This window comes from Chelonoidis abingdonii, chromosome 7, assembly GCF_003597395.2.
Source record: "Chelonoidis abingdonii isolate Lonesome George chromosome 7, CheloAbing_2.0, whole genome shotgun sequence".
NCBI classification, from domain to species: domain Eukaryota; kingdom Metazoa; phylum Chordata; order Testudines; family Testudinidae; genus Chelonoidis; species Chelonoidis abingdonii.
The window spans coordinates 19,080,722-19,099,651 of record NC_133775.1 but is presented as its reverse complement, the minus strand read 5'-3'; the positions used below and the strand labels follow the sequence as shown (position 1 = coordinate 19,099,651).

Here is an 18,930-nt window from a genome sequence, read left to right as displayed (position 1 = left end):
GACAGTAAGCACATCAGTTATGTAAGGAGGGGAGTGAGAGATAAAATAGGAATCAGAAGAGAAGCAAGAATAAAGGATTCCCAAAGGATAAACCAAAAAATGATCTTTAAAACTAGGCAGAAGAATGTATGAAATAGCTGGATTTTTATCCTCACTGCTAATATCTCCCTCACAACTTATCATCTCACCCTGTGCAGCAAGAGGTGACATGTGCTGGTGACTCCTACGGTGGATCTGGTGACGATACGCGTATACTGCCAGAACAAGCACCATGATGCATCCCATAATACCTCCAGCTACAGGACCAACCGGAGCACTTTTTATCATGTTCAAAGTGACCACCTCATCTCCTTAAAAAACCAATAAAAAACCAGAGCATAAATATGTTGCAAAAAAGTTTAAATCAGCATTTCTATAACATTAAAATAAACTCAAGGCTTCAGCACATGAGTTTTGTGCACCTACATTGATGGTGTATGCAACAAAATACTGGTAGTTTAACAGTTAAATATATATCCTCATTAAAAAACCAGAATTACCTATCGCACCCATGTCATCCACATAAGGGCTTTTAGCTCCCACAATGCCACCAAAGCATTCCTTCTGAGGTGCGCAGTAGGATTTATCCAGATGGGTCTTTCCATCGCTGTCCACCATACACCACTCACAGTCCAACACACCAAAGCAATCCCTGGACGTGAAGAAAAAGACTGGCTTTACCTTAAAGAAAATCATTTTCGGTTGGGTGTATCTCAGTATATTCATAGTCACTAGACAACTTGGAACCAAAATCCTCCATAAAGCCTCACAGCTCTGATGATTGGCTACAGAAGTGTCATAAAGGTTTAAGTTATACAAGGTAAATCCTATGGGGAAAGAGCAGCTTTGTCATAAAGGGCCAGATTCACTGGCCTGCTCTCCTCTTTCTGCACCACTTAGGCAATGCTAAGGGAGAGCAGACTGCCTGAAACTCCTTGGCTGGAGACACTCTCAGCATGAAGGAATCCCCATCTGGGTCCTGTCTCTCTTCAAATGCCCCAGTGAAAGGGGTGTTTCGGCTTGGGAGGGGCACTGAGAAGGTGTGGTTGAAGCATGATGCACTCTGGCTTTATCCAGCTGATGGATTATTTCTTGGAGCTCACAGTCAACTGGCACAAATGAGAGCAGTCCCCAGGCTGTTCTAACCAGTGTCAGGGGCAGAGAATCAGTGAGCTGAAACTGGCTCCTCGCCACTCCGCCTGATCTGCTACACTCCACAAAACTGAGTGCCTCAGAGAATTAGGCCCTGATCTTTGCTAGCCATGACCTGAGCCACAAACTAACTACACTCATATCACAGTTTAAGTGACACACAATTTATTTTTTGCTGACAGAAATCCTTGCTTAAGCAGGGTCTACTCATTGTTTCTATGACCATTCTCCTTTTAAGATCATCTGCTTCTCAAACCATGTAGGCAAATATTGTGGCACTTCCTCTCTAGCTGAGAGGTGGAATTCATTGTCCCTTCTACGGCTCATTTCTCCTCACTTACATTGGCGCATTCCATTGACTTCAGTGTAGTCAAGACAGGTGTCACTGAGGCTATCAAATGCTGTTAATAGCAGATAGATGATTCAAACAGGAAAGTTTACTGCATGGTGGCATCAGGAACATGGCTGCAATTTTACAGCACTTTATTTATTTAGCATCAAGGGAAGATTTGTCTGTATTAGAATAAATAACATCTCCTAATAATTTCAAGCCCTGTACATATTTTCAGAGAGGGAAAACAATGCACTTTACCCACTCTCCAGCCTCTGATTACACCGTGTGTTAATACATTGTGGAAGAGCATCCTGTAGGCTAGGATCAATTGCTGTGAATGTCATTGGTTCCTGGTGGACTTCACAACTAGGATTCCTACATTGAGGAAAATAATTGAGATCATGTCACAAAAAAGAATTGCTGTATAGCCAATCAAAACAATTAAACTTTGTTAAGTATAATCCAACTGTTTAATCACTCTATTCTACCAGGCACTGCATATATGGTAGCATGAGATAGTAGTCCATATTCAAGGATTATAGAATTTAATACTCACAATAACAATGTTACTCGAGTTTTAGAGATACTTGTTCTCACCTGCTTTCTGCATTGGTAAGGTTGCCAGTACATTCATTGACCTCTAGAGGGCATTCACAAGGGCATTCACATTCATTTTGTTCCATTCTTTAGAAAAAAGAAAAAATGGCCAGTTGCATCAATATAAACTGAAGTCCAAATCCTAGTCCCAGCATACAGCCAGTGTTTTACGTACCATGTACTGAAAAGATACCCAATTTGTAAGACTAAACTGGCTATTTATTAAGAGAACTATTTATTTACCAAGACATTGAAACTTCAGCTAAAATACTGGCCTCTCGTGCACTGGCTGACTTACTAGTGCCTTTTCCACAATCTACCCTCTAGCAACCTGGGCTCTTCCCTCCAAATTCCATGCAGGTTGCTGCAGCGGAGTTATTAGGAACCAGGGGCGGCTCCAGGCCCCAGCCTGGGGCCTGGTGCTTGGGGCGGCAAGCCGCGGGGGGCGCTCTGCCAGTGCCGCGAGGGTGGCAGTCAGTCTGCCTCCGGCGGTTTGCCTGCAGAGGGTCCACTGGTCCCGCGGCTTCCGTGGACCTCCCGCAGGCGTGCCTGCGGAGGATCCGCTGGTCCCACAGCTTCAGAGGACCTGCCGCAGGCGCCAAAGCCGCGGGACCAGCGGACCCTCCGCAGGCAAACCGCCGGAGGCATCCTGCCTGCAGGGCTTGGGGCAGCAAAGTCCCTAGAGCCCCCTCTGTTAGGAACTCATAGTCAGGCTGAGCATTAGGAACTCAGCTGGGGGAAAGGAACTCTCCCACCCCCATGTGGAACAACTCCTCTGCTCCTATTCTGAGTTGCAGATAAGGAGAATATCCCCAATGGACTTGTGGCGCCACTAGCCCTCTCCTTTGCACATTTCCCAAGCCCCTGAATGCTAAGAAGCAGAGAAATCTCTTTCTCCCTCACTCATAGCTTTCCAGGGTGATCACACACAGAGCTCCTTCCCTCTTCTGCAGCTTTATCACATTGTTTTTATTGTAGTCAAATCCCTTTGCAGAGACAGGGTGTGAAGGCAGTAAGCTTGGCACCTATGTGACAACTCATCATATTCCGCACCCAAAGGCAAGTGTTAATAGGCTGTAAAGAAGGTCTTGTTTCTGCAAACACTCAGCCCTGGGAGTGATTTTGCCCCAGATGAGCACTCCCATTCAGTTGAATTATTTGCAAGCAAAGTGATTCACATGCCTGAGCATTAAACAAAAGGGAGCACTGGAAAACGCCAAGCAATGGAGGGGAAAATGGCTTAAAACTTCCAGAAGGCTTATATGACTTTTTTTTTTTAAACTACTGTGCACCATGAAAAAGAGCCTGATAAATCTGCAAACCCTTATAAAAGAGGAGCATAACCCTACTCATTACAAATGAAGTGCATTTTATTTACGCAGGTACAATATTTGTTTTGTTCTGATATGAGTTGCACCGCACATGTTAGCTTAGCCTACAAAATGACCAGTGCTCTCAGTCTTCATTTGCAATAAAATAAAAACCAATATCTGCACTTGCCAATTCGTTTCAAATCACTCTTACCTGTGACAGTTCAGACAGAGCCTGTCTACCATACTGCAGGCACAGAAGGCAAGAGAGTCACAGGTTTCATTGACTATTCCAACAAAGGCATTGGTTCCAGGTATTCTTGTCAGTCTGTATTTAGAACAGTGGCTGCCATGCACAAGGTTTGTCAGATCACCCTAGGGTGAAGCAAGGCATGTCAGAGGAAACATACTACCTAGTGAGTTGAAATCTTTCCCCCTCCCCAAGCACATTTAAAGAACCATAAGCTGAAGTAAAAACTATGAGGGAACATGAATGTAGCATGCCTTTTCTTCAGATAACAGGCATACAAATTCACTCATCAGCCTGCTTGGGAGATGAGCAAAACTGAGCCAGTACTGGATGACAAAGCACTTCCCTAAAGATTAACAACATCTGTTTATCTTATAACACTATGATGTGCCATAATGGTCTCTAGTCTAGTATCCTGCCTGACAGTGGACAATACTTCATTCAAATAAATCTCTCCTTCCTTCCCTTCTCCATCATACCAATCAAGGACATGCACAATGAGGCTGGGGGGCAAGCAGCGGCATGGCTCTCCCCTCTCCCCCTGCAATAGTGGTGGGGGCACAGAGTCCCTATGGCCCCTGGGGCTATGGTGGGAAGCCGCAGCACCCAGGCGGCTGCAGTGCCAACAGCTCCTCTGGCCCCCGGGGCTGTGATGGAGGCACAGAATGTGCCGCCTGCAAAAGCAGTGAAATTTAAATTCCTGCACATGCCCCTGATGACAATTACCTGTTACCTTCACACAGAGATTCAGTTCTGGCTGGCAGGCAACATCACAAGTTGCTGACATCTTGCTGGTACATGTACTATAAAAATATACTTCAGCTGTGAACTATGTGAAAAGCTGAAGCACTCCCGATTCTGACTCATACAATGCAATCTAAATTTGCTTTGTCCTCTGCATTTTCCTTTGCAACAAAAAACTCCTGCTCCCCTCTACTCCCAATCCATTTTGTATTAGGGAAAATGTTAACTTCTATCCTGTTCTAACATAGATCCATTTAACTTGCCTGAGCTTTCAGAAATTTTCTTGACACTTTTACTAATAACCCTAGAAAAGTGTGTTTAAACAACAGCTTTCTCTCACAGAGCCTAGAGTTTTTGACATTATTCCACAGTCATCTTGTATTGATGGATTTGTGACATTGTAGTCAGTACACTCTGCACAACAACATATGGCTGGCATGAATGTTATATAGACAAGGTGGGCGAGGTTCTCTCTTTTACTGGACCAACTTCTGTGGGTGAGAGAGAGACACTTTCGAGTGCCACAGAGCCCAGTGTATGTCTTTCACCAACAGAAATTCGTCCAATAAAAGAGATTACCTCACCCATGTTGTGTCTCTAATATCCTGGAACCAACACAGCTACAACAACACTAGAATATTAGATTACAGTCTGTTTGCAAGATAAAGAACAGAGGGAAGCTCTATATGAGACAGGATCACCCGTTTTTACCTGAGATTTTTAGAAGACTTCAATTTGACAAATTATATTAAATGTATGTTGATGTGTTTTTTATTTTGTTACCTAATAGCTTCTCTCTAGCTAAGAGTGTAAAAGGCTCCAAATGAGACAGGCAGGAGTAAAGAGGAAGACCCCATCTGTGCACTAGGCTGTGACAACAGAGAGGGCTGGTGACTGGACATATGGAGCTGGGATCCACTGCAGAAGAATCCAAACCAATATTTTAAAATTACCCTTAATAAAAAGACAGGGAAAAATAACTTCTCAGATCTCACTGCTGGGCTAGATTATGTAACGTTTGGCAAATACTCACATTCCTAATCCCTCGCACCACTCACGTGAGCAAAGTTTGTACAATCTAGCTCACTGATTTTATGTCTCTACAGGGCCACCATGTGCTGCCCTTCACAATGAGTTGGTTTTGGGTCTCCGTTTGCTATTCCTGGTGATCAACATTGACTGACCTTTGCATCAGTCAAAGTAAATCCAACCCAACCCAAATACATTCAACAAGTAAAACAGGAAAACAAACAATACCTACCACTAGGCTAGTGTTAAATTTATAAAACCTCTGAACTGTTCTGTCACTGAAACTGTTGCAGAGGTTTTTCTTCACGAAGTTTGGATGGTTTAGAATGTCATTTGCTACCAAAGGTTCCTAAGGAGACAATAACAGAATTTTACTTATAAAAACAAAACAAAACAAAAAAAACATAAAAAGTGACTTCAGTACATTCTGTAATCTTTCAAAAAAGGGGGAAGAAAAAAAAAAGACAGGATTTAGCCAAACCTTGTGTGTAATATGCTGCTGTTCTACCGGAGCATGACCTTTAGGATCAATGAGAGTGGGGTGTGCCACGAGATACCCTCTATCCTCCATAATAAAGCACCTGCCCAATATAAACAAAATGTATTCATGAGGTTTCTTTATGTTTTAAAGAAATGGGTAGGTTAAATATGGTTGTAAAAGAAGCTTGAACAAAAACTCTGTCCAATACAAAAAACCGTCTGTTAAAAATTCAATGGAAATAGTTTTTAAAAGAACTTATCAATATTTCTCTGAAGTTTACAAACCAACTGGTATTGCAGCACTCTACTAGTACTTGAGAATTTGAAGGTGGAATTGACTGGACACAGAAATGAGATCACTTATTTTATTTCCATTGTCTAATTTGCGAAACATGCATGAAGTAAACCAATAGCATAAATGGTGAAAAACAACAGATTTTCGCAGTTCTAAGTGCTTAGCCTGAAATGCTAATAGTAACAAATGTAAAGACTCTCCTATAATTTTCCACCAGACATTTTCCCTTTAAAGTAATGTCAAGTTTTTAGTTTCATTTTAATTGGGGGAGAAGTCACTCCATTTAATATTCTTATGAAAACGTGAATTTCCATCAAACTCCTAATTCACACACCACTTCCCTTCCTATTCCCAGCTCTTCCAGGGTGACTTTGGGGAAAGCATGTAATCTATGCCTTTGCCCCTCCATCTGTAAAGTGATGTGTTGGGAAACGTCATTCCATAACGTTCATAAAGGACTATGAGATCCTCTGATAAAAGGGCTTACAGAAGGGCAAATACCTTATTTTCCTTCTCTCCCACGTCCCTTTCCTGTCACCCTCTTTTCCCCAACCACCAGTGTCAACCCTTTTCTCACAGTTTCCTTCCCTCTCTGGCTCTGCAGAGACTAGACCTTCTTCTCCTTGCAAGGCCTTTCCCTCACTGGCAGTCCCTCTGCACAGCACGCCTGCCTCCCGCCCTCTTTCTGTTACCATAGACACAGAATGGAGTGCTACAGGGGAAGGCAAAGGAGCAGATATCCCAGGGAGAGGGCTTAGTCTGTGCAAAGATCAAGAGAATGTGTGGCCACAGAAAGGAAACTGGAAGAGGTTAATGTAGGCCACTTAATGCTCCCGAAGAACTCAGCAGGAGTAGAGCTAAAGTCCCCCAGCTTAACCATAGCTTTGGCTGGGTCCTGCAGCTGTGCATGCATCCCCTGCCTTCTGCCTGGGGCTATGAGAAACTGCAGGAGATGCTTTACAAGTGTACAATTCCCACAACTGCGTGTACAGTGTAAAGTCCTGACTGTATCACCCAAATGTAAAAAAACCCCACATACATAATGTTAAAGGTAACCTGCACAAAAAAAACAGATAGGGTTGTACCATTGACAATATAAGAAGGAGGCATGAAAAGTTAACAGAATTTTTTTCCTACCCAACTTTTGTTTTTACATTAGAAATTCAGGTCTTGTCTCCTGTTTCTCCTGGAAGATGTCATAGACAACTCGCAAACTAGTAGACTTATGATCACAAATACCATAGGATGTATCCTGATTGACTGGAGATCGGAAATTATTTTTATTCATATTGTTCAGTCTGACTGTTTGGGGTTGGGTTTTTTTTGGTTTGGCCTTGAGGACACCAATTTAAAATCAAATCCCTGACAAACACTTGGAAGATATGCTCTGAAAAAAACCCAAAACAGATTCAACATCTTAGTGCTTTCCAGGGCTGAGAGCACCCAATTCTGTGTCCTGTGATGGAGAGTTACAGCAAAGTACGTAACCCAAGACTTGATATTTATGATATTGTAAAGTTGAAAAAAAGGAGGCACCCATCCCTTTTATTACTATTTGTTTTTGACAAAAACAAAAGTGAAAACAAAACAAAAAATCCCAAGGCAAAATCACTGACAAGCCTTTTTTATACACCACAAAAACATAAAAACAAGTGTCACATACATTTTTACCTTAATTCAAGATCTCCTTTAAGCATTCCAAAAATACTTTATCAAGCTACTCTATCCATAATATAGAGAATTTTCATAGTGAGAGTCTTCAGTGGAAGGCCAAGAGGAAAATGAAACACTCAGACATGTGTTGGCCACGCCAAGTTAAAATTATGCACCAAAAATGAGACCAGGCATATTACACTACATTTGTAGTATTACTTATTTGATGTGACAACTTAAACAAAATAGTGCTTAATATTTATGCTTCAAATCAATTAAGGGGATTGCGTGATTTTCATACGTAAATAAACTTTGTTCTTTCATACCGTCAGTGTCATCAGCTAAGTATCTAAAAATACTCCAGGATAACAACGAGTAACAGAATGAATGGAAGCTGTGTTCATCTTATAATGGATTTATAGGCATTTGTATTAAGCCTGAATAATACAAGAAAGAATGAATTATTTCCCCTTTTTATATTTTATTGATTGTTCATAACGTTCAATGTTGGATATCAAGAGTCCAGATTGTCCTGATGAGGATAATGACTGCAGATTGCAATACAGGAGCGTGAGCCAGAGCAAGGAACAGAAAGTTTGAAGATATACCACATGAAAGGTAAGACTAAGGTTAACTCGGTAACCCAAAGGTGTACCTTATTTTGTTGCCTCCATCTTGGTTGCAAACTGGTAGCAAGTCCATTAGAACCTTATAGAAGTACCTTAGAGTAAAGTCAATGCCCATCACAGCCACAGAATGTCCTGACGACATTTGTGCACTAAATAGAAAAAGAGAAGCCGGTTGGAAGACTATATGAATAACTGAGCATTCAAAATACTTTAGATTGCTGAGTTTGATATGAAGTAAATACAGACAGGCATCCAACCCCCCGAGCATGTAAATGACACCCACACAGGCTCAGATCTGCACTCGGTTAAGAAGTGTAGCTCATACCCTTTTCAGGCTTATCTAGCTTAGGATAAAAGATATTTTATAATACACATTTTCTGAAATGTTTTAACTAACATATTTTGAAACCCACTGTGAACAGGACAGTTGTATTTTAACATGCGATTGCTGGTCAAGGTGAACAAAATGCTCCCACCTAGGTTTTACCTTTACCAGCTAAGGTGTTAAACCTGGGTATATCCCACAATGGAACAGGATCCTGGCTGAGTGCTGAAGAAACCCAAAGTTATCTCCCTGCATTTTATCTCATTTATATACAGCCCACCCAGTATTTCCTTAGTGATTCAGCTTGTATCCCTTGCATAGCAGAGAGCACAGTAAGAATGAGAGTCCTTCTTCCAGATGTTTTGCTTGAGCACATCACTTGCACTCTTTCTATAGCAAGAGTCTGTAGAGAAGAAAGCCTCAGATACCAGAAAGACTCATTTTCCACTGCATTCCCTTATACCATAAGATCTGGTCTTCATTATTCCAGAGTAATTTTTTGCTGGAAAGTGAGATGAAAGGCTCAAACATGGAGAAGTTATCTAAGCAGGTAATTTAAGGGGCCAACAGATATTCACTTTCATTACACATATAACAATGTAAGTTAGGGTTAAAAATACCCTAAACAAAATAGAAAACAACAACCTCCTCCCCTGGCATCACCACAGTTCACAGCCCCCCTTATGCTCAGCACCAATTACAGAGCAATACCTGGTTCCTGGGGGAGGATGCTGCTTAAAGAACCTTTTCAGCTTCTAGGGAACAGAGTGGCCTGCAGACCTTCTGCTTATTACAATTTTTATGGCTTTTCACTCACTCTCCTACCATGCCAAAGGGAACATGAAGCCCCTCTTCAGATTATGTGAAATCTCCAGGGGAGCGGGGGGTGGGCGCGGAATTTGTTTTTATTCTTAATCTAAAGCTTTGCCTTTATTACTTATATAGTTTAAACTCTTTAAAGTGTAATCTTCTCTAACATAAAGAGAGGTTGCCCCCTTCTGGTCATAATGTTTATTACTTCAAATAGATTGGAAGCTACAAAGCAGAGAGCAGAACACAAGATGACACCATCTTTCACACTTTTTCTTTTTTTAAACCGTTTTCTGCAGTTCTTCAAAATCTTCTTTCTGTATAGGACAGTTCACACCTCTGGCTTTTATGCCACTGATGTGTGATTACAAACCTCAGTCAGCTGGCAAAAAAATGGTTCATGTACAAGCACATTAGGGGCTGAAAATATAGTTAATACTATACTAATACTAAACATTCCTTGCAGACAAAGACTGCCATGTTTAACATCCTGTCAAGATGACATGATGATAGACATATACTGAGGGCTAAATTGCATGTAAAATCATGTTAGTTAACATGTTCTGCCACAATGTAATTTTCCAGCATAAAGAAACCGCACTTGGAAAAGTCATGAAAATTCACATTCAGGAATAAAGCAGGATCTTCAGTTTTTGTGGATGATTAAGAGCAGCAGCAGCAGCTGCTGCGCATTATAGTATCCTGTCCATATGTGGAGGTCTGCTAGTGTCCCTATTTTGCTCAGCAGCTCAAGAATACACATGGTTACCATAGCAACTGTCACATCAAAGACCTACAAAACACAATCTTAGAGCACATATGCCAAAGTATTTTTCACAACAGTGCTGGAAAGCTCTCCTATTCCTCAATCATTTGCTTTTATTTTCCCACTCGTGCTGTTTTTTCCATTAACTGTGCAGTACTCCCAAGAGTGCTCGTGGCCGGAGACTGGGGGCCGGTTAGAAAGTTCACAACAAAACAATATGCTTTCTTAGGGTCCTGGTTTGTTTAGAAGGTTCTTGTTCCACTAAAAGAGCCCAAACCAGCAAAATCTCCAGCGATGTTCCCTTTAAGCAGGATAAGAGCCTGAGAAGTCCAAATAGGGTGACCAGATAGCAAGTGTGAAAAGCCCCAAATATCGGGACTGTCCCTATAAAATCGGGACATCTGGTCACCCTAACTCCAAACAAAACAACAAAGAGAACATCATCTCTTATGACATCACTTGTGTTTCCAAAGCACCCTGTCCTGGCAAATCCTTCTTCCTTTTTCAGCAGAGTAGCCTAGATGCTCCCTATAAAGGTCCCTGAGCCCAGGCTCTTCTCGATAGGACACGAACTTCTTCCCACCTCCACACTCTTCCAGGATTTAACCCTCAAAAGCCCATGCTGCTGTCTGGTTTGGCAGGGCCTCCTCCTAGGAGCATCATGAGTGTGTGTGACAGGAAGAAGGTACCCTCTTCTTTGGGATACTGTAGACCAGAGGTTCCCAAACTATGGGGCATGCCCCCCTACAGGGGGTGCGAAGGAATGTTCTGGGAGGGGGCACAGTAGGGCCCGGGCCAGCCCCTATGGGTTGCGAGAAGGGAGCACCACCCTGCCCTGTTCTGCTCTTAACTCTGCTCCAGCCCTGCCCCCAGTCATAGCTCTGGCTCCTGGCCTCGCACCCAGACATGGCGCCGCACCCAGCCCTTGCCCTGCTCCTGGCCCTGGCTCCAGATCTGCCCTCAGCCCTCTTACCCCTGTCCGCATCTTCCCCCACCAAGAGTGCTTCCAGTCCTGGCTCCTGGACTGGGTGTTAAGGAGTGTGTGACCCTGAAAAGTCTAGGGACGACTGCTGTATACCCACTCACCAGAGATTATGTTAATGCCTGTTTCCCTTCTAAGCACCGTATATATTAATGGGAGAATAGACCTATTTAATTTAATACTATTTTGAAACTTTTAAAAGGAATTTCATCCGTGAAGATAGAATCAAAAAGTAAATGCATAGATACACCAGCCACTGGAACTGAACAGCTGGCCTCATGATGCAGCGGGGGCTTCTTTGCCATTATTACAGATGCTGACCAGCTGATGATTTTGCACACAAACAAAAAGCAGATCCATCAGCTTTAGTGGACTAAAGAAACCTGTCTGTGCTATGACTCCACCCATCGAAAAGAACGCTGGCCTGATGAAGTGATAATGCTCATGTTGTTCCACAATATATGCACTGAGGTCCATAATTTCAGTCAGTCAATCCTAAAACTGACCCCTGCACAAAACTGAGCCGCACAAAAATTGTGCCTTTAATTTTGTGAGGGCAAAAATCCACAGAAACATGAGGTCATATCTATTTAAATGTGCAAGTCAGGTAGACATTACAGAACACAGAGTGGGCAAAGACTGGTTTGCAGTCTCAAAAATGTTACTAGTGGCACTTCAGAGGATGGTTTTGCTAACTTAGTTCTTGAAGTTTAATCCTATAAAGGTAAATAATGACAAAATATCTTCCCAGCGACAGCACTAATTAAGACTTTTTGTCCATAGCTATATTTTACCTAAAAATCCCTTTGGACAGTTCAAGCATAAAGTCTTTTAATAGATACATTAAATTAAATCTGTTCTTATCTTAAAAAATTTCAGGGAGAAAAGATTCCAATGTAATACAAATATATTTGGTTCTATATAACAAGAAGGAGAACTATAATGTCCTGAAGATGTCCTCCCCCCCCCCCTCTCTCTGTATAAGCTCTACAAAAGGCTTCTAAAAGTATTATTTTAACTTAACTTTTGGGCACTAATCCCTTCCAATTATCTGATATATTCTGTATTAGAAAAAACATTATTTTGTGCATGGATTGTCTTTTTCTGAACCTTTGGAAGCAAATACTATGCCGTATATAATAGGAACAAGAGAGAAACAGTCATTTCACTGATGTATTCTGATGACATCAAACATCAACAGAAGTTGTTCAAGTATTGTGCATTGGGCAAGGGATGAACAAGATGATCACATTGGCTGAGAGCATGAAAGATGTTAAGAGGCACAATCAAATGAAAAATTATATTTGAAAGAGGAAATTAACTTCTGTTATTAATTACAATTTAGATTATTACAATGAAAACATCTTACTTCTCGCTGCTGTTTATTTTCTTGGGATATTTCATTCAGCTTGAACAATGAAAATTTATTGATCAGTTTCACTTTTGTTCATAGGTCTCTTTGCAATTTTACTTCCTAGTAACATAATGCCGTGATATTAGTTCCCAAACAGCAGCAGGAACTGTTTTAATCTGAATAGCTGTTTCTAATGAAAACATTAGGCCTTTGGAATGTTTTTTTAAACACAAAACCTAATTTGGGGGTTTACCCCAGGGGACAATATCCTTTAGATCAAGCAATGCCTCAATGACAACTATATAAGTCTCCCTGAAATGATCTGAACTGTCTCTTATTAAACAAAACAGAATAAAAAATAAAAAATTGATATATCACCACAAAGAGCCAGTACATTTTCGTCCTCAGAGAAGAAGCTCTTATTTTCTTAAATGATTCCCTATGCGAAAAGCGCCACATAGTTACGTAACCCTGACTGATGCTCCTGCAAAGGACGATGGACAGACGTTTTGCTGTGGGAAAGATCAAACAAAGTCTACATATTTCTGTAGAAAAACTAAAAGCAGCCCTCAATATTTTAGTGTTTAGAAACAGCACTGCCACTAATGTCCCCAACTCAGAGCTGGCCAAGTGAACTATTTAGCAGAGCAATGCTAGAAACCAAGTTCTTCCTGCTGGGATGTTAGCTGGAGTGTGTATAACAGATGGCTCGCCAATGAAAACGCTGGAACAGATCCCTCATACAAACCAAACTGAGTGGCTAATATGTACTTCTGAAATAATACAGTGTCTCCAAGCAGGAATATTAAGAAGGTGTTCAATATGAAGTATGCTATAGAAGTGAAAACTCAACTCTAAGGATTGTATACCCTAATCTGATGGAATCTCATCATTTGGTTGGATGTCTGGCCTGAAGACAAATTATTTTAAACCATCTAATCTCTGAATCACAAAGGATCACTTCAACATGTGAAAAGGTTTTATATATAAAACCTCATCCCTCTCCTCAGAGTCTCTTGACAGTAATGACAGAAGACATGCAGCAATGAATGTCAAGTCAGAAACGAATTGAAACACACTGAACGTTTTCTTAAAATGGGAGGCCTCACATTAACTTTTTTTATTTTTTAATTTTTTTTAAGTCATAGAAGAATCAGCAATACACAAAATGTATTTTCCTACATCAGGATGGTATTTATAGCTATGGTGGTGTGTTGTTCCAGAAGTGGGGATGGCTCTTTTGTTTTGATTTATTTCCTGTCTGTGCATGTAGAGGCTGGGATGTACAGTTTTTCCCCATATAAACAAATAAATTTTTGGACATTCTAGCACACAATGGCTAAGCTCTAAGTTTTGAATGGCACAGGCCAGGGGCTCTCAACATTTCATATAGAGAAATTCAGGGTATGTCTACATTGCAATGTAAGCTCAGATTTAGTAGAGCCTGAGTTAGCAGACCCTGGTTTTGTTAACCTAGGGCTTGAGCATCTAATACTCATTTGAAACCCCAGATTAGGAATTGCTGAACCTTGGGTCCCAATCTGAGGCTCCAGCATCGACACTGAATGATGTGGGCCGGAGTCCGGCCATTCATATCCCACCCACATACCCTCCCAAAATGTGGCCACTCTAGCCACTTGACTGTCTGGAGGACAAAGAAAGTCAGCCTGTGGGTACTTTTGGCAGACTCCCAGAGCATGAGTCTATACAGCAAAGCAACAGGACTTGAATGCTGAGACCCGGCTTGACTCAGACCTTCCATCCGCATGGGATCCTGGGTCAGCACGACGTGTGTGTAGATGGAAGGGGCATTAGGTGTTAGCCCGAAGGGGGGTTAGCCTGAGTTTGATATACCCTCAAAGTGTCTTATGGCCCTACCTTCCCCATTTGCAAATGTGCAAATTACCTTCCCTCCCAATTATGACCATGTAACATCACTATGGCAAATACAGCAATTACTTACATGGAACAGTAATTTCAGGAAATTGAGGAAAAAGTTGATCAGTGTATTTGGCTATCTCATCTTCCTCTCCTATCTGTTCTGTTCTGTCCCTGTCTCTACTGCTTCCTGCTGCCTTTCTCTTCTCCCATGGCACAGGCTTTCCTGCTCCTCCTCCAGACCCCCCGTAACTGCTTCACAGACCAAAGTCTGGGTACAGACACAGCATTGCTCACATCGGTACCCATAAGACAGACCTGACTAAGACGATATTGTAAATAAATAACTCAAGCTATGAGGATCTGAAAATATACCGGAATTGAAGCAATGAGGAAAGAAGAGAACGTTCTCATTTTAAAAAAACACATAGCCATGTTAGATGCAAAGCTAATTAGAAGAGCAGAAGCTTTCAAAGGGGCTATACAAATTTATGCTCCCAGATAGTGAAGGGGCCGAAAGCTGACAGTGTAACATGCTAAAAAGTTCAGGGGGACACAGATATAATCTCCCAACATGCAAATCCCAGTTTAAAATTTGTGTGAAATCTGGCTGCTCTATTTCCTTTGACCCAGAATATAGTCCATGACCAATATGCCATGACATTCACTATGAAAACTAACAAAGCTGCTCTCATGCATAGACCATGCATAGGCACACAGGCAGCCGAAGAGGTTGGCGGAAGCTACCCTCCCCTAACTTCCCTGCTCTCCTGATTAGGGGTGGAAAACTGCGCATAGCCCAGTGAGTGCAAGGGTTGTACAAGTCTCTCACCACCAATGGCACTAGACTCCCCAAAACGGGAACAACGGTGTAGGGAACTGGCTGTGTGCAGAGAGGAGTGTATATTGAACCATCTTCTAAGGGCGTTGCATGCTTCCCCTGTGTTTCAGAAGGCATTGTGCCAGTGCTGCTCAATGGAACCGCTGGCTGATAGCCACAGTCTGGCTCAAACATTAATTTTTCTTCATTAGACCTTATTAAGAGAAGAATGTTGTCTCAAGGAAATTAAAAATTGTATGCTGGGATATACATGGCATATACTTGGTTGTCTTGTGCAGAGGAGGGGATAGGAAAAGAGGAGGTTATTAATATATAGGAGAGAGAGAGAGAGAGAGTGTAAGTGACCAACTGAGAAAGTGTGCATTTCTTATGTCTATACTGGAAAAAATAGATCTAACATGAGTACCACTTAGAGCAGGGGTCGCAACCTTCGGCACACAGCCCATCAGGGTAATCCGCTGGCGGGCGGTGAGACATTTTGTTTATGTTGATCATTCGCAGGCACGGCCCCCTGCAGCTCCCATTGGCCGTGGTTGATTTTTCCCAGCCAATGGGAGCTGCAGGAAGCGGCGTGGGACACAGGGACATAAGCCGCTTCCCACGGCTCCCACTGGCCATGAACCAGGGCTGGAGTGCCCCCCCTTGAAAAGCACATGCTTTGGATGCTGGTGCCTAGAGTCGGCCCTGCCAGGAGTAGCAAACCGCAGCCACTGGGAGCTGCTGAAGGTTGCCGACCCCTGATTTAGAGAAAGAACGCACATGAAACAAGATAAAGTTTTTCCTTCAAGTAGAGGAGGAAGGATGTAGTCAAACATACACAGAAGAAGTTTAACTAGAAGATGGGCTTATTTTCTACAAATCCTCAACAAAAAGCTAGTGGCATAACACAAGGCTAGCAACTGCAAAGAGGGGAGGGAAATTGGTCTTATAACTTAAGCTTTGATAAACCTCCAAAAGACCAATCTGTGCGACTCTCCCCCAAAATGGCTTTTCCAGAAACAGAGCTTCAATTGGATGTTTCCCCTGCATCTGTGTATATTCTTTCCATTTTACTGAAGGCTTTTTTAGAACGAGCATTGTGCCTGATCCCATTGGGAAGCACCTGGCCTACTGGGGCTCTAGCAAAAATAATTAATCACAGATAAAATCTTTACAAGTCAATTCACAGATTTTTGGATTGATCAAATATTCAAAATGAAATTTTACCTTGAAGAATGAACAGTGTGGCTGATTGTAACAACATAGCCAGCTCCTCCAACATCTAAATAGGGACCAGTGAAAGTTATTAGCCCCGGATTAGCCACTGCATGCAAGTACCTAGTAAAGACCAAACCAAGCATTATTTATGAATGAAAACCAGTCATTTTAAATGTAAAAAATGAGGCTTACACAAGTATTTAACTGAATGCCCTATAAGCAGCACTACTGACATCAAAGAGACTGTTCACTGCGTTGGAAGTTAAGTAGGAGTTTTTATGTAAGCAGGATCAGGGCCCAAAACAGGCTAACTCAGTAGGATAATGTTACTCAACATGAAAAATCATACTACATTATTCTGTACAAACACATTTCACTGTATCACATTAAAGTAAAGTAAAATATTTAGATTATTTAAATCAAATCTTATTCTGAATAATGTTGGATTTAAAAACCATCCTTCAACAAAGTATGGTTCAATTCACTGTGTAGAAAATATAGGAGAAAAGGTGAAAGCATTCTTTTATACAAACAAAACTCACATGCAAACTTAAAAAGCTGTTAGAAAATGAATATTACATATTATTAATTTCTAGGGTTACTGCCACCTAAAGTAACTCACACTTGCATCAGAATTTTTTAACATCATTGTGACAAGTAACACTTCCAGGTTCTCTAACTGTAAGAGGTGAAAGTAAAACTGTTTCTCTCTTTTTCCAATTTGTTTACTTTGCACATTTGACATCACTTTGAGCAGAGACAATTTCACTGTTGTCTGCTTTATAGCCAAACAGTTTCCCTTGTTGTTTGTGTGTGTTTTTTTACCCAGGAAAAGAAAAATGTGAATGTAAAAATCACAAAAGCTGGTAGACAGTGTCAGGGGCAATACCTGAAATGACTCCTCATTTTTTAAAGAATTTATTAGCTTTCAAGTTGATAGAATCCCTTTTCTCAGGGGTGGGAGGGGAGTGCAGAGGGGGAGAGGGGTCTATAGACACACACAAACATTTATTTTCTAAATAAAGGGAAAAAGGTGTTTGTAAATCTTGTATATCGTGGTGGGCAACCTGCGGCCCATCAGGGTAATCTGATTGTGGGCCGTGAGACATTTTGCTGATGTTGACCACCTGCAGGTATGGCCCCCCGCAGCTCCCATTTTCACAGTTCGCCATTCCCGGCCAATGGGAGCTGCGGGAAGTGGCAGCCAGAACATCCCTGCGGCCCGCCACTTCCCACAGCTCCCATTAGCTGGGAACGGCAAACTGTGGCCACTGAGAGCTGCAGGGAGCCGTGCCTGTGGACGGTCAATGTCAGTAAAATGTCTTGTGGCCCACAATCAGGTTACCCTGATGAGCCATAGGATGCCCACCACTGCAGTATACAGTTCATTTATAGTGTGAGCTCCACAAAGCCATCTAACTGTGTGAAGAGAAAAATTACAGCAAAAATCTTAAATTTATGTTCAGTATTTTGACTACACAAATGTAAATGATTGAACTTTGGAGAGGAAAAAGACCCTAAGAAAGGTGAGTATTGCCAGTCCAGAAGTTAACTATGGTAACTATTTTTCAGGGGAGATGTAGGGTAGTGGAGCTGTGGAACAAGCAATGCCACCAGTGATTTAGAGCCGTGCTAATAAAGCCTCACGGTAGGAATCCTAAGTTTACTTATGTATCCCAGTCTCTAACTTGATTGTTCAGAGCCACACTGCAGCACCACCTGTCTGGCTTCTTTTAACAAAGCATATGTTAAAACACACTCAAGAGATTTCTCTCATGTAAAATCTCATTTGTAAAAAATATATATATATATACACACACACACATATATAAATATTGTCCTGAATCATGTTAACTGCAGCTATTAATTATGCACTTAGCCAGAGAATTCCTATTTTGAAATACAGTAAGAAAATCCATCGCAAACAAAAACTGCTGCATAAAGTATCAAGAACCAAAATTGCCATGAGGAGCTGAAAATAATGCTGATAGATCCTAAAGGACGAATAAAGTAACTGCATGGACCTTAGTTCCAAGTGTAAATATTTTTATTCTTATGCTGTATAAGGGGATAAGAAATAGAAACAATCACAGTAAAGAGTTATGATTTACAGCAAATAAAGATTCTAGTGAAATTACTATTAAACACAATATATTTTACCAAGCATATAAATTATCTAATTAGAAATGTATTTAAATATCCTTTACAAACATGGCCTTCTTATTAATCCTACATGAAATATTTTCCCTGGTGCAACATTATTAC

At 41.5% G+C, this 18,930-nt stretch overlaps 1 protein-coding gene across 3 annotated transcripts in view; it reads right to left on the bottom strand.

Moving 5' to 3' along the window:
- Positions 1 to 18,930, bottom strand: part of CACHD1 (cache domain containing 1) — a 204,844-nt gene that overhangs the window by 12,060 nt on the left and 173,854 nt on the right. For 2 of the 3 annotated variants that reach the window (XM_032795472.2, XM_075067673.1), the window contains 9 exons: positions 16,675 to 16,785; positions 8,539 to 8,661; positions 5,937 to 6,036; positions 5,688 to 5,804; positions 3,647 to 3,807; positions 2,123 to 2,209; positions 1,784 to 1,900; positions 540 to 691; positions 189 to 350 (listed from right to left, as the gene is read on the bottom strand). In XM_032795472.2, the coding sequence (XP_032651363.1) occupies positions 189 to 350; positions 540 to 691; positions 1,784 to 1,900; positions 2,123 to 2,209; positions 3,647 to 3,807; positions 5,688 to 5,804; positions 5,937 to 6,036; positions 8,539 to 8,661; positions 16,675 to 16,785 (1,130 nt within the window). The remainder of the gene's footprint in view (positions 1 to 188; positions 351 to 539; positions 692 to 1,783; positions 1,901 to 2,122; positions 2,210 to 3,646; positions 3,808 to 5,687; positions 5,805 to 5,936; positions 6,037 to 8,538; positions 8,662 to 16,674; positions 16,786 to 18,930) is intronic. The other variant, XM_032795473.2, reaches the window with a different exon arrangement.